The sequence below is a fragment of the Carlito syrichta genome, unplaced genomic scaffold (genome assembly GCF_000164805.1).
Source record: "Carlito syrichta isolate Samal-C Ts95f unplaced genomic scaffold, Tarsius_syrichta-2.0.1 Scaffold70825, whole genome shotgun sequence".
Classification (NCBI taxonomy): domain Eukaryota; kingdom Metazoa; phylum Chordata; class Mammalia; order Primates; family Tarsiidae; genus Carlito; species Carlito syrichta.
The window spans coordinates 21129-34566 of record NW_007014921.1 but is presented as its reverse complement, the minus strand read 5'-3'; the positions used below and the strand labels follow the sequence as shown (position 1 = coordinate 34566).

Sequence of the window (13438 nt, the reverse complement as noted above, 5' to 3'; positions counted from 1 at the left end):
CAAGTAGAATAACAGACATGGGAGACTACAAAGAGGGGGTGAGAGTTGACCAGTTACCTGTTGGGTGCATGTTTAACTCTTCCTGGTAATAGGAACAATAAAATCCCAAACATCACCGCTACACAATATATACATGTAAGAAATCTGCTCTTGTGTCCCTAAATATATAAAAATAAAAACTTAAACCCTTAAAAAAGAATGATAACATTGGTTGCAAGTTGAAAGATAAACTTATGGACCATCAAGATACATTAATGATGGTTCTTGTGGAATTTCCTTTGAGTTCACTTAGGCAAATACTGCTGTTTCTGAATTTTTCATCTGTCAATCCATGAGCGTCATTACTTTTTATTAATTGTGAAATTCTTTACTCCCTTTTTGATAGTTGCTGATGCAGTTTGAGATGAGCATATTTCTTTAATTCTAATACTTCACTGTCTTATAATTGGCCTGGTACTGCACACCACTGATGGTGTTTTAAAGTAGATGAAATATGGTGAAGGGTGTTAGATAGACTGGACTCGAGCCCCAGTCGTGTCTTGGTGAAACTCCAGAATGCAGAAAAACCAGCAACCCGTGCAGAGGCATCTGGAAGGAAACCCTGCCTGGTTCCAAGGGAGTGTTGCTAGTATATATGAAAACGGTTGGTTGGCTTTTTAATGAGATTCAAACCTGTTACTCTTGTTTATCAAATGAATAACTAGTTAGTGAACCCATTCCAAATCAGTAGTCGAGGCTACTACAAGAGAAGGACACTGTATTGCAGAAACAGTCCCTGACATGTGCGCTTCCAAGGCAAACCCACGGGGCCCAGAGTGTGCGTGGTCTGTTCTGCTGTCATTTCCTGAACACTGATGTATGGGGTGCTGTGCATGGGGTGTGGTTGGGGTGCATGTTTCCAAGGGGGAGGGTCCTGCATGGACCTCTTATGTTGGTATTGTCACTGTAAGGGGGGACACACCTCATCCACAATGGTGCCTGCATAATGAATGTTTATATACCTAACCCTGAATCGTACTCCACTTATTTAAAATTAAAAAATTTGAAATCCAAAAAAAAAATCAAGAGGGACAAAAAAAGATATTATCATTGTATTTCGCATGAGTTCATTCAGGCTGAGAAAGGCTATGTCATTTTCGTAAAGTCTAGTTTTTGGACCTTAGTTTGAACCAGCGTGTGTTGTTCCGAAATGTTGGTGATTTCTAACACACAGCGCTGCTACTTTTGCATTCATGAATTAGTGTAAATCACCTTTAGTGACAATAACACTAGTTTTATGGTTCCATCATGTAAGCTGCTGATTCTAGACGAGAAGCTTTATGGAACAGATAAGACCTTGGGTACCCTGAGGGCATGCATGCATTTGATCCTGCTCTAGCCTTGTCCATCTCCTCTGGCCACTATCACCTTCCATCCAAGTATGTGTGCACACCCCAGGAACCCTAGTTTCACCTGATCAGACCCCCTCCACCCTCTATCACCCCATGAGCTCACGTGCTTATTTTGAAAAAACAATAGGTCTTTATGAGGCCCAATTGTAGTTTTATTCATGACTGCTTTCATAGGTGGCCAAAGTGAAGGCATATAAGGAGTATACAGAGGGTGCCAAAAAAATGTATACACATTTTAACAAAGGAAAAAACTGTATTAAAATGGTAATAATAATGTGAATACAGGTCACATTTGACTTTTGCAATTACAAGAGGTGCTCAAAGTGGTTACCGTCAGCATCCAGGCACTTCGTATTAACAGTGAACATTGCTTCGAATGTGGATACATTTTTTTTTTTTTACCTGCTAGTTACTTTATTAATCAAGTGTATTGGTAAGAGATCACAGGCCAGGTAGTTCTGTACATTGACTTGGATCCATATTTGAGTTCTTTTACCTCTCTAAGAGTTCAAAACGCGCTATCTTATCTGACCCTGACTGGGAAAGAGTCAGAAATGTTACTGTTCAGAGTTTTTTTGGTTGTTTTAAATTATTTTAGTGCCAGAAAAGGGATGTGATTAAAAGAAGGAATCTTTTTCTTACAAGTATTACAACTGTCGTGTATTTTGGTTAATTAGAGATTTGTTAGAGGGCTGTAGCAGGTGTGATTTAAATCATACATGTCGTAGAACTGACCCTTCTTAGGGAATCCAAGGGTGTGGTCAGTGCTGAATTAAAATGAAGGAAGTATGCTATATGCTATACACACTTTCCCAAGTTCATTTTTACTGAATTTGACCAGAGAAAACTCAGTTGGGAGATTTTTTCCCCCTAGCTTTTGTGGGTCTCCCTTTTGGTGTCTGATTACAAAAATAACAAAAAGAATGCTATCGTTTTGTTTTGATTTTAGAGCTTATGCTTTTCTCCCAGCTGTACCAGTGAGCAGGCCTTTCCCCTTTTTTCATATGTGATACTATTCCTCAGGAGTGAGCTCTTACCTCTGCATTTGACCACAGGCACCCTCTGGTCATCTCCTTTCCATCTTTTCCACTTCAGTGTAACGCTCATCACAGACATGGGTGTGGGATGCGCCTTTTACTTTTTTAACCTTTCATGAAATATAGTACATATACTCAGAAATGCGTCTGCCTTGTAAGTGACCAACTTCATGAGTGTTCACAGACTGAACATTCCATGTTGCCAGCAGCATCTCAAGAAATGGAGTGTCCTCAGTTCCCCAGGGACTCCTGTGCACTCTGCTGTCCCTGCACCCCTCGGAGGCTCATGGCATTGGTACTGAGAAGCAGACCGCTGGTGCAGTGAGAAGGCCTGTGCATCCAGCAGCAAGGAGACAGGACAAATGGAGGTCTTGACCGAGCCTCCCGAGAAGACTTCACTGTCCAGTGACTCGATTGTGGCCCCTGGGGACGCACAGGCAAGCGCAGCTGCGTCAGCCAGCCTCAGTGCCTTGGGGACATTTTGGTAGAGTGCCAGTGTATCTTCTTCAACAAGAATATGTCAACATCAGTAATGGAAACAAGAGGAAAAACTTGGAATAGACAGTGTTCCATTTTGTAGCCTATTTTTACAACTCTACTAATTGGTTGTTTTGGGGGTTTGTGTGTACAGAATTATTACTTGACTGAGTATAGATTTGTCCTTTTAAAATTATCTGCCATACATGTTCTAATTTTGTGCTTCTGTGATCTTTGTTTTGAATTCCTATTTCCTTCCACTTTTAGGTCCCAATATTGAAGCCCATGGACCTTATGGTAGAAGCAAGTCCACGACGAATTTTTGCAAATGCTCACACATATCATATAAATTCCATTTCAGTAAATAGTGATCATGAAACATATCTTTCTGCAGATGACCTGAGAATTAATTTATGGCATTTAGAAATCACAGATAGAAGTTTTAGTATCCTTCAGTTGGTTATTGGCATTTTTCTTAGGATTGTTCTTGAAATAGTTACTTTTCATATTCGTTTATACTCCTTTATCTGAGTCTAGTCTTTTAAATACAGTTTGTAAGACAGTAACCTGTGATTTAAGGTCTCCAGATTCAAATGTTTGTCCTTAAAAATACAAACTTCTGGCCAGATGGGGTACCTTGCACGTGTAATCCTAGCATTTAGGAAGGCCAAAGTGAGAGGACTGCTCGAGCCCAGGAGTTAGAGAGCAGCCTGGACAGCATAGCGAGACCTTGTCTCTGTAAAAAATCAAAACGCAAGCTGGGTGTGGTGGCTTGCGCTTGTAGTCCCACTGCTTTGGTGAGTCTGAAGTGGAGGGATTTCCTGAGTCTAAGAGGTCGCGACTGCAATGAGCTGTGGTCGTGGTCATGCCACTTTGGGTGACGGAGTGAGGCCCTGACTCAAAAAAATAACCCTGTTAATACAAACTTCTTTCTACCTTTGGGAAAAGTTCTTTGTATGGTGAGAATGACCTCAAGTCCACTGCTTGCCTCGTTTGACCAGAGGCAGTTTTAAATAGGCTGTGTTCGAAAAATCAGCACTACGTGTTCTTTTTCCCCTCTGATTTTGAGAATAGAGAATGAATTAGGAAATAATGGCTTAGATTAGAATGAGGCTTATTTACCCAGCTTCATAAGTGACGTCCTGTAAGAATTCTGCATTTTCCCATGGCGCGGTACGTCTGAGCGGTCCCAGGCCTCAGATGGGCTCCCTTCAAGCACGCTGGGCAGCCGCGCGCCCTCCCTCCCCACCCCCTCCCCTCCAGTGACCTGAGCTGGGTTTTCCTGTGGTTTGTTGTCTTTCTAGTTGTTTCAGCTGGAAGACTAAAACTGATCCCGGCTATTTGAAACTAGCCCTCTGCTGAATTCTGTCCTTCCTCTTTTTTTCCTTTGGATGAGTTCTGCATATGGCAGCTACTATGTTGGCCTTGTTCAAGCTCTTAAAGCCAGATAATTGGAAAAGCAAAATCTTTTGGAATTGAGCAGCATTCTTTTGTTGGTAACTGTGTACAGAAATTCCACATATGTGGTGCTTGCTTGCTTTTCTTCTCTATATGATTAAATGTGTACAAAGAACTTTTTGTAGAACATTGGTAGTAGCAACAAGACGCAAGCAGTGTTTGTGTGTCTGGGTCTCCCCGGGTCCAGTGTATCCCTGTGATCTAGTTAATGCGTTCCTCCCAGTCCTTTCACTGGCTGCTGCGCTGGAAACAGCACATGTGATCGGCCTCCTTTCCACCTTATCCCTTGCACCTCACTGTTCAGATTGTTCCGCATCGTATTTCACTTGATTAAGTGTAGACTAATTGAAGCAGCTGAGAACTGCACCTTGACCACGCACTTCCAGACATCGTAGACATCAAGCCTGCTAACATGGAGGAGCTGACAGAAGTCATTACCGCAGCTGAGTTCCACCCACACCAGTGCAACGTGTTCGTCTACAGCAGCAGCAAAGGAACCATCCGCCTGTGTGACATGCGCTCCTCAGCTCTGTGCGACAGACATTCTAAGTGTAAGTGCCTGGTGTCTTTTTGAGATGTCTCATTGAAATCCTTCTGTCTTTCAGACAGTGCCCAGCTCCAAAGACAAGCAGTTTCTTCCTGTCCTCCATATATCGCTGCAAGCATAGGGAACCCTGCCTTGTTGGGTTGTTTTGAACACGGCTGTGTCATAGACTGTCACTAATAAGAAGTGGAACTCAAGGTCATGCTTCCCACAGGTGTATGGTCATGGGGTGAGTGCTTTGGGGCACCACCAAGAGGTTGGTTTACTTCTGCCCAGAGCCTCAGTGCCTCTTCAGAGGCTTCTGGCACTGGGTTCAGCCAAGAAGCATATGTTGCCTCTACCTTTGTGCACTAGGACCTGGCTGAGCTACCAGCACCCATTCAGCTGTGGGAATGAGCTCTGTTCATACTGAGCTTTGCTGGATTGGAAGCCAGTTCCCTGAGCTGAAAGTCTAGTATTTTAATCCACTGAGCCTTGAAGTTCCTTCTAGGTAAGGAAAGTTTTGGTTTTGTTTTTATCTTTAGCCATAAAAAAATAGGCTCAACTCTATTGAAAACCATGGTCGGTGTGTCATGGTGTTGTAGAACCATTGCTGACCGTTCCCCCAGTGCTATCAGACCCATGTCCCGTGACACTTCTCTAACAGGGAAGTCACTGGTCAATCCCCCTACGGTGTTTCACTGTTAAGGTGTACCAACAGTGAATGTGCTGAATGTGCTTGCAGCTGAATGTGCTTGCATACTTTTCTCAACAACTGTATTCTCTCTCCTGAGGCTAAGATGTGATTGTAAGAATTCTGTACTTCCAATGAAGAATAAGTGTCATTTAGCATATATCTTCGAGATAACATTTTTGAGTAAACAGTTTCAGATTCTAAGAATTTGATCTTCAGACTAATTTATTTGAATAAATGCTCAGTGTTGACACAGTTGGCTTTAACTTCAGGTGCAGAGCCAACAGACACACAGGCTCCTGCATTAAAAGAAAAAGTGGCCGGGCTCGGTGGCTCTTTGGGAGGCTGAGGTGAGTGGATTGCCTGAGCCCGCGGGTTCGAGACCCGCCTGGGCAACTTGGCAACACCTCATCTCTACAATAAATCAAAAATTAGCCGGGCATGGTAGCGCATGCCTGTAGTTCCAGCTACTTAGAAGGCTGAGGCAGAAGGATAGCCGGAGCCTAACGGGTGGAGGCTGCGGTGGCCGGGAGTGGCCACTACACTCCAGTCTGGGCGACAGAGTAAGCTCCAACTCAAAAGAAAAAAGAAAAAGAAGAAGTGGTGAGAAGTTGCCTAAAATAAAGGAAACACAAGCCAGATGTGGCTGCATGTGCCTGTATTCCCAACTCCTGAGGGTGCTATGATGGGGAAGGGCAGTCGAGCCTGGGAGTTTGAGGCTCCAGTGAGCTGTGACTGCACCACTGCATTCCAGCATGGATGACAGAGTGTGTCTCTGCCTCTTCAAAAAAAAAGCACACCTCTCCTGGGGTGACAGTCACTAAGCCAAAGGCATGACAGTGTGCTAGGGGACTGAGTGGCCCAGTGGGAGCAGGGATACCTTCCTCCACCACAGCTGGGGGCCCTGTCGAGTTACTGTGGAGAAAGCAAGGTCTGCCAAGGAGGTGCCAGAATCTTTCTGATAGTAGGAATTTAGTTTTATCAGAGTGGACCTTGACTGTTCAGTATTGAAGACAGACTGCTTTTGCTGACCGGCTTTGACCAGCGGGATGATTGTAATGGTTGAAATCTGGACTGTGGTGTTTGTTGTGGGTCATGGTGGTCACTCCAGCTGACCTATAAGCTTCAGCACTCCAGAGAGCAGGAGGTTTCTTAGGCCTGGAGCACTGTGTCTGCATGACCATGTGATACTGTTTACATCTTCCTATGGTATACATGGGGCAGGATTTTATGTGCATGGGCCTGGTGCCATGTGGATGGCAAGATGTTTGTGTAGTAACATGGTAGTTCTGAACTTGGGATTCATGTCCTGAACTTGGGATTCATGTCAGCATGTTCTGAGGAAATTTTATGGATTGCAGTGCCCTCGGCTTTGCCCAGAGAGTCTGGTTTGGAATCTGGGCGAGATTTGGGTGTCTGTGCTTTGACGCCCATCCCTTGCCTGTCACTGGCACTAGAATGTCTTATCTGAAGCTCTTACATCAGAAGTCAAAGGTGATCAGGAAACATACATCAGGAGATTTAGCAGTGTTGAGGCTGAGCCCTGCTGGAATCTCAGCGTGGAGGCGTTTTCCTACTTGAACTTTAAAGTCATTTGTTTTCTAATTTTTAAGCAGAAGCTGAAACATTTTATTCTGTCTTTCAGTTTTTGAAGAGCCTGAAGATCCCAGCAGTAGATCCTTCTTCTCAGAAATAATTTCTTCTATATCCGACGTGAAATTCAGTCACAGTGGTCGGTACATGATGACCAGAGACTACCTGTCAGTGAAGGTGTGGGACCTCAACATGGAGAGCAGGCCGGTGGAGACCCACCAGGTTCACGAGTACCTGAGAAGCAAGCTGTGTTCTCTGTATGAAAATGACTGCATTTTTGACAAGTTTGAGTGTTGCTGGAACGGTTCGGATAGGTAAGGCCCTGGGCGTTAAGGCGAGCAGTCACTCAGCCCGCTGGTTTCCCTCAGTGTCCTCGGGCGTGCAAGGTCAGCGAGGGAGGTGGGATGTAGTCCAGAACTGCAGAGGAAGAATGCGGATAGGATTTTGTTTTCCAGGCCTTTTGTTTGTTTGTGTGCTTGATGATGGTCTCAAAGACAGCAGGATGTCTGCGTCTGTTTCTCACCTAGCTTGCAGTTTCATTTATATTTAGATGGTAGCACTGGCATGTGTTGGTTATTTATAAGATACTTACCGAGTGATGGTTCACTGTTTTTTATTAAGCCCAAGATCAGTGAAGAGGAAAGAAGTGGGAAAGTTATTGGCCTTACGAGAATGGCCACTTTTCTGTGTGCCTTTCCCTTGGAGAGAAGTAGAGGAAAATGCCCCCGGAAGTCATTACCTGCCATGCTTGGACTGGTCTGAAGCTGTTTTAATTTATGAGATGGCTCTGGTACCTTGATCATGTGTTTTGTACACATTTTCAAGGATGAAATTACTGACCGGGCGCGGTGGCTGAAGCCTGTAATCCCCGCACTTTGAAGGCCTGAGTTTAGGAGATTGCATGAGCCCGCAGGTTTGAGAACAGCCTGGGCAACTTGGTGAGACCTCATCTCTACAGTTAAAAAAAAAAATCAGCTGGGCGTGGTAGCATGCACCTGCAGTTCCAGCTACTTGGAAGACTGAGGCAAAAGTATCGCCTGAGCCCAGCAGGTTGACGCTGGGGTGGCCATGAGCATGCCACTGCACTCCAACCTGGGCGACTGAATGAGACTCCAATAAAAAAAAATATATAATATTACTAATGTCTTTGAGAGTTATGTCTTTAATATTATGCAGAAATTACATTTCAGATATTGGAAGATTATCTTGCATCATTTTTACATAGAGTTTTTGTTCAGAATTTAAGTGAACTGGCAATATACAATTGACTAGACATTCTGAAAAACTCATTGGCAAATACCTAGAAGTGCTGGATATGACAACAGATATCTCTTCAGATACATAGTTGAGCTCGCTAATAAGCAAGGAAAATTTCACAACAACCAGAAGTGAAGAGGAAATTGAAACCAGGATGACCGACTCTACAGGCATTCATTCAGAAATGAACTCCAAACCCCTAGGCTTGCCTGGGGACATCACCTGATACCAGGAACCTTCTGCCTCCATGTTCACAGCAGTCATGGTACAGAGCTGAAGGTGTAGAATTGAAACTGAGACCCTCAAGGATTATGAGAGAAGCATCCATCCATTGGCACACGGAGTCCAGAGGAAAGTTTGTCTATCTGAGACCTGGGATTGGGGTGGCCAGAGGTCCTCTGAGATGTGTCACCATAGCCCACAAGGAATTGACGTTTGTGTTTTGTGCCTGCTGCATGATCTAGAAGGTCGTGCTGAAGAGTCACTGTTTCCACATGGGTAGAGTGCTAGGCATCTGGAGGGACAGACATGTCTCTAGGCCTGGGCTTTTGCTCTTTATAAACTCACCTGTTGGCCTGTAGTGTTTCATGGAGGTTGGCTGAAGACAGAAGATTTCTGAGTCCTCTTGGCATAGCAAGCAGCATGAGCCTCGTGTTGGCACGAATTCCCCACGGGGTGACCTGGGGTCCAGGCAGGTGCCATGGAAGCTGTGGGGTTGGCATCACAGCCGTGCACGCTGAGCTTTGCAAGCCTGCTGCTCTTACAAGGAGGAGTAAGCAGATCTGCACTCTGACCGGAGGAGACATGACCTAGTTCCTCCAGGTTGCTCGCTGCAGACATAGCCCTGAGAAGTGACCCAGGTAGAGGGCACCCAACGATCCCGTTCTCAGCAAACCCAGCGGGAACACACATGGTAGAAGGCTACTTCTAGCCCACCCAGTCTCTCTGGATGTCCCCAGATTAAAATCAGTTAAAATGAGCTCACTGGTAAAATTATTAAGCACAAGTCAGAAAAGCTACCATGAGCAAGTTAGTATAACTGAACCTCTGAGAACTCGGACATTGAAATCATAAGTTAAAGAATATAGCATAGCCGGGCTCAGTGGCTCAGCCTGTAATCCTGCGCCTTTGGGAGGCTGAGGTGAGTGGATTGCCTGAGCCCACAGGTTTGAGACCCGCCTGGGCAACTTGGTGAGACCTCATCTCTACAATAAATCAAAAAATTAGCCGGGCTTGGTAGTGCGCACCTGTAGTTCCAGCTACTTGGAAGACTGAAGCGGAAGGATTGCCGGAGCCCAGCAGGTCAAGGCTGCGGTGGCTGGAAGCGGCCACTGCACTCCAGTCTGGGCAACAGAGCGAGACTCCAACCCAAAAAAAAAAAGAAAAGAAAAGAAAATGGAGGGCAGCCTCTGCGGGCCCCCTCCCACTGTAGGAGCTTCTGTGTCCTCTCAATCCTGCTTTTTCACCAGTGGTAAAGATTATAGATAAAAAAAGAAAATGGAGATAAATATCGGGAAGTACAGAGTTGTGGAGAGGTAATATTTAAAGCAATAATGGCCAAGAATTTTCTGTAACTTGTGAAAGATTGAGTACACAGAATCAGGCAGCACAGAAATCCACCTCCATATCATTGAAATTGCAGGACACCAAAACCAAAGAGAAGATCTTAGAAGCAGCCAGGGAAAAACACAAAGTACTTCACCGAGTGGACGTGAGACAGATGAGACTTTGCTGTTGCCACAGTAGAAGCCAGAAGCTAGTTTAATATAATAAATTGTGAGCTTATGACTGTCTTCATTGTACTGAGACAGGGATATTGTCAGCTTGGAATTGTGTGCTGATAAATGGGCATTTAGGGATGCGCTCACGATAAAGGCATTTTCAAGTGGAAAACAGGGTCGCTATAACAGAAAACTCAGAAGAGTGAGGTCAGAGGAACTCACTGTGGAGTGTGCTTCCAGCAATGGGAGATGGATCGTGGAAAAGAGGCTGAGTTAGACAGATGAACAGACAGTGAAGATGTGAGCAAAGCTAAGGGGACAGAAGTTAGAGCCCTCACCAGCACCATGCAGCAAATAAGCTCTGGGTGTTTTGAAGACTAGGGAACTGTGGAACGGCACCTGTAGGAGCTCTGGAGAGGAAGGGGCCATGTAAAGCCCAACAAGCCCAAACTGTGAAGGAAAACATTGAGAAATTCAGCTACACTAAAATTTAAACTTACACTGGAGCAAAAAGTGAAAAAAAAACCCACAAAAGTAAAGATCACTAACAGAGATTTAAGTATCCAGACTGTTATTAAAGAAAATCGGTAAGATAGTAGCAAGTAGCTCACTTATAAAAGAGCAAAAACCATGAATAGGAATGAACAAAAATGACAATACAAATAAAAATGCTCATCTTCCTTGATATCCCTTTCACACCCATCAGAATGGTGTAATTGTCAGGCAGGGGGGAGGCCAGTGGTCTCACCATTCTCTTCTCATGGGACTCCTTGGTGACAGCCAGGCTGGGTGGGAGCCTCCGGCATAGACAGACAAGGAAACATGTTCAGAAACCTGAAATAGCGAACACCTAGAGACAACCCACAGGTTCCTCATTAGGGTAGGTTATTGCTATTCATGATACTAAAAGCAGCAAGAATGAATTGTAATGATATATACCACACAGGTGGATCTCACAAAAATAACAAGCAAAGAAAGAAAATTCAGGGGGAGTGCATACGGTGTGATGCCATCACATGGCATGTTATATTTAAAACACGCAGGAACGATTTCATTTGTTTTCCAGAGTCTGACCAATCTACCCCTTCGGGTCCCTTCCCGCTGTGGGAGCTTTTCTGTCCTCATATCAATGTGTATGAGAATGATAATTACTTCAGCAAATGATAATTACCCCACCCTGGGAACAGGATGGAAACTCACCTTTTTTTATGTATGTGTGTATTATGTATGTATGTATGTGTTTATTTTACTCTTATTTTTTTGAGAAAGGGTCTTGCTCTGTCTGCAGGCTGGAGTACAGTGGTGCGATTATAGCTTGCTGTAACCTCAAACTCTGGGCTTGAGCCATCTTCTTGCCTAAGCATCCATGTAGCTGGAACCACAGGCATGTGCCACCACTCCCAGCAGATTGTTTTATTTTTTGTAGAGATGGAAATCTCACTATGTTGTCTAGCCTTGTGTTTATTTTTAAAATAGGGACGGGGTCTCACTATATTGCCCAGGCTGATCTCGAACTCCAGGTCTCGTGCAGTCTTCCACCTTGGCCTCCCAGAATAGCCACATGCTCGTGAGTGTGCTTACATCTACGACTGCCCTATTCCCTACCTAGGGCTGGTACCAACGCAGGGCCAGGTGCTTAGGCGGCTTGCTTGTTTACAGTGTGGACTGGTGAGGCTGTGAGGTGCCAGGGTGGGCCAGTAGGGACACCCACCTCTGGCGTTGGCATTGTCCGTCAGTTTAAAAGTGATAATAAAACTGTAAGGGCTGGTCTGTTTTTTTTAAATTAATAGTACCATGTACCAGCAATTTCAATCAATGTTGGTGATACTTTTTCCTGAGCAGAAATCTTTGGTTGATGTGGGCACTCAATAATTGTTGCTGTTTAGTTTTTGCTTTTGGTTTTTTTAAATCGGAGTCTCTATTGCCGCAGTCTTCCAGGTAGCTGGAACTACGGTGTGCACCACCATGCCCAACTAATGTTTTTTTATTGTAGAGACGAGGTGTCACCAAGTTGCCCTGGCTGGTCTCAAACCCCTGGGCTCAGACTGTCCTTTCGCTTCCACCTCCCAAAGTGCTGGAATTACAGGCATGGGCCACCACTCCCGGCTATTTAGTTTTAATGTCATAAAATTTTAGTGTCAGATTAGCACATTTTTATGACTTAAACTTTCATGAAGATTGTATTATTCATGGAAACTAATTTAGAGAACTCTGAGGTATAGCTGGCTCACATATGCAGACGCAGTCACGCAGTTGTCCCAAGACTGTTCACACAGCTGAGCAGCGCCGGGAGGCCCTGGGTGCAGCTCGTGCTTCCACCCCTGTGGCACCGTGGACTCCTGTGTGAGCAGGAGCTGTGAAACAAACAAGCATAGCTCCTCGCAGTTCTTCTTTTCTGAGGGTTTTTTTTCCTGGTGAAGTTTTAGGTGAGATTCATCAGACACTAAAGTATTTGCAAGCTACAGGGGTCAGCCCCGAATCAATGTCACTTGGTGCTTTGGAGATCGGCATCTCGACATTGTAAAGAAGGACAGCAACCATGCAGTGAGAAGACGTGAGGGTGTCAAGGAACCAGGTTTGAGGACAGCGAGAGCAATCAGAAGGGCATGTTTGAGCCCATTTTCCAGGCCTGGCTACATGTGCCATCATTCAGCCATTTTTCTTTCATTTTTGCAGAAAAAGTAAAATGGCAGAGGTTTTTACGAATATAAAATTGTATCACGAAGATGTGTTTTGTAGCAGAACTTTTTGAACGCAGAATTTTTTGAAAGTCATTAGAACTGACTATAAAGAAGTAGAAGTATGGACAGTACTGCAGTACTTGGAGTCACCGTGAAATGCGGCTGTTATAAAACTCTGCCACACTTAGCCCAGTGTTGGGGCTTTAGTGTCTGCATATTTGCTTCATCTGAAAGAACCTTGCGGAGTTGATTTTCCAAAAGCACTGTTTTAACTGAGCGAAGCAACGTTGGCAGCTACGACTCGTGACTTGGGCGGGAACGTGGGGAGATGAGCTGGGGCCGAGTCGGTGACAAAGTGCAGGGTTGAGGCTGGGAGGCCGAGCGCACTTTCTTCGTGACTGAGGCCGACGGCTTCTTCTGAGCATAGCCACGAATCCCTTTTTTCCTACTCTAGTGTTTCCACTGGCGTGACTTTACGCGACGCTCCTCAGGGGCTCCCCGCGTTCCTCCGCTGACCGCTCGCGTTCTTCCTTCCTCGCCTCCGAGGCCCTCGCGGCCGGAAGGGAAGGAGGGCTGACCGCGGCGGGCGCCGGGCGGGCGGGCCGG

At 45.1% G+C, this 13438-nt stretch overlaps 1 protein-coding gene across 1 annotated transcript in view; it reads left to right on the top strand.

Annotated features, from left to right (window-relative positions):
* LOC103254381 (serine/threonine-protein phosphatase 2A 55 kDa regulatory subunit B delta isoform-like) overlaps window positions 1–8088 on the top strand; it is a 42511-nt gene extending 34423 nt beyond the window's left edge. Inside the window, exons 6-8 of the mRNA XM_021709521.1 lie at window positions 3173–3350; window positions 4750–4914; window positions 7226–8088. Of these exons, the coding sequence (XP_021565196.1) occupies window positions 3173–3350; window positions 4750–4914; window positions 7226–7491 (609 nt within the window). The 3' untranslated portion in view covers window positions 7492–8088. The remainder of the gene's footprint in view (window positions 1–3172; window positions 3351–4749; window positions 4915–7225) is intronic.
* The last annotated feature ends 5350 nt before the right edge of the window (window positions 8089–13438 follow it).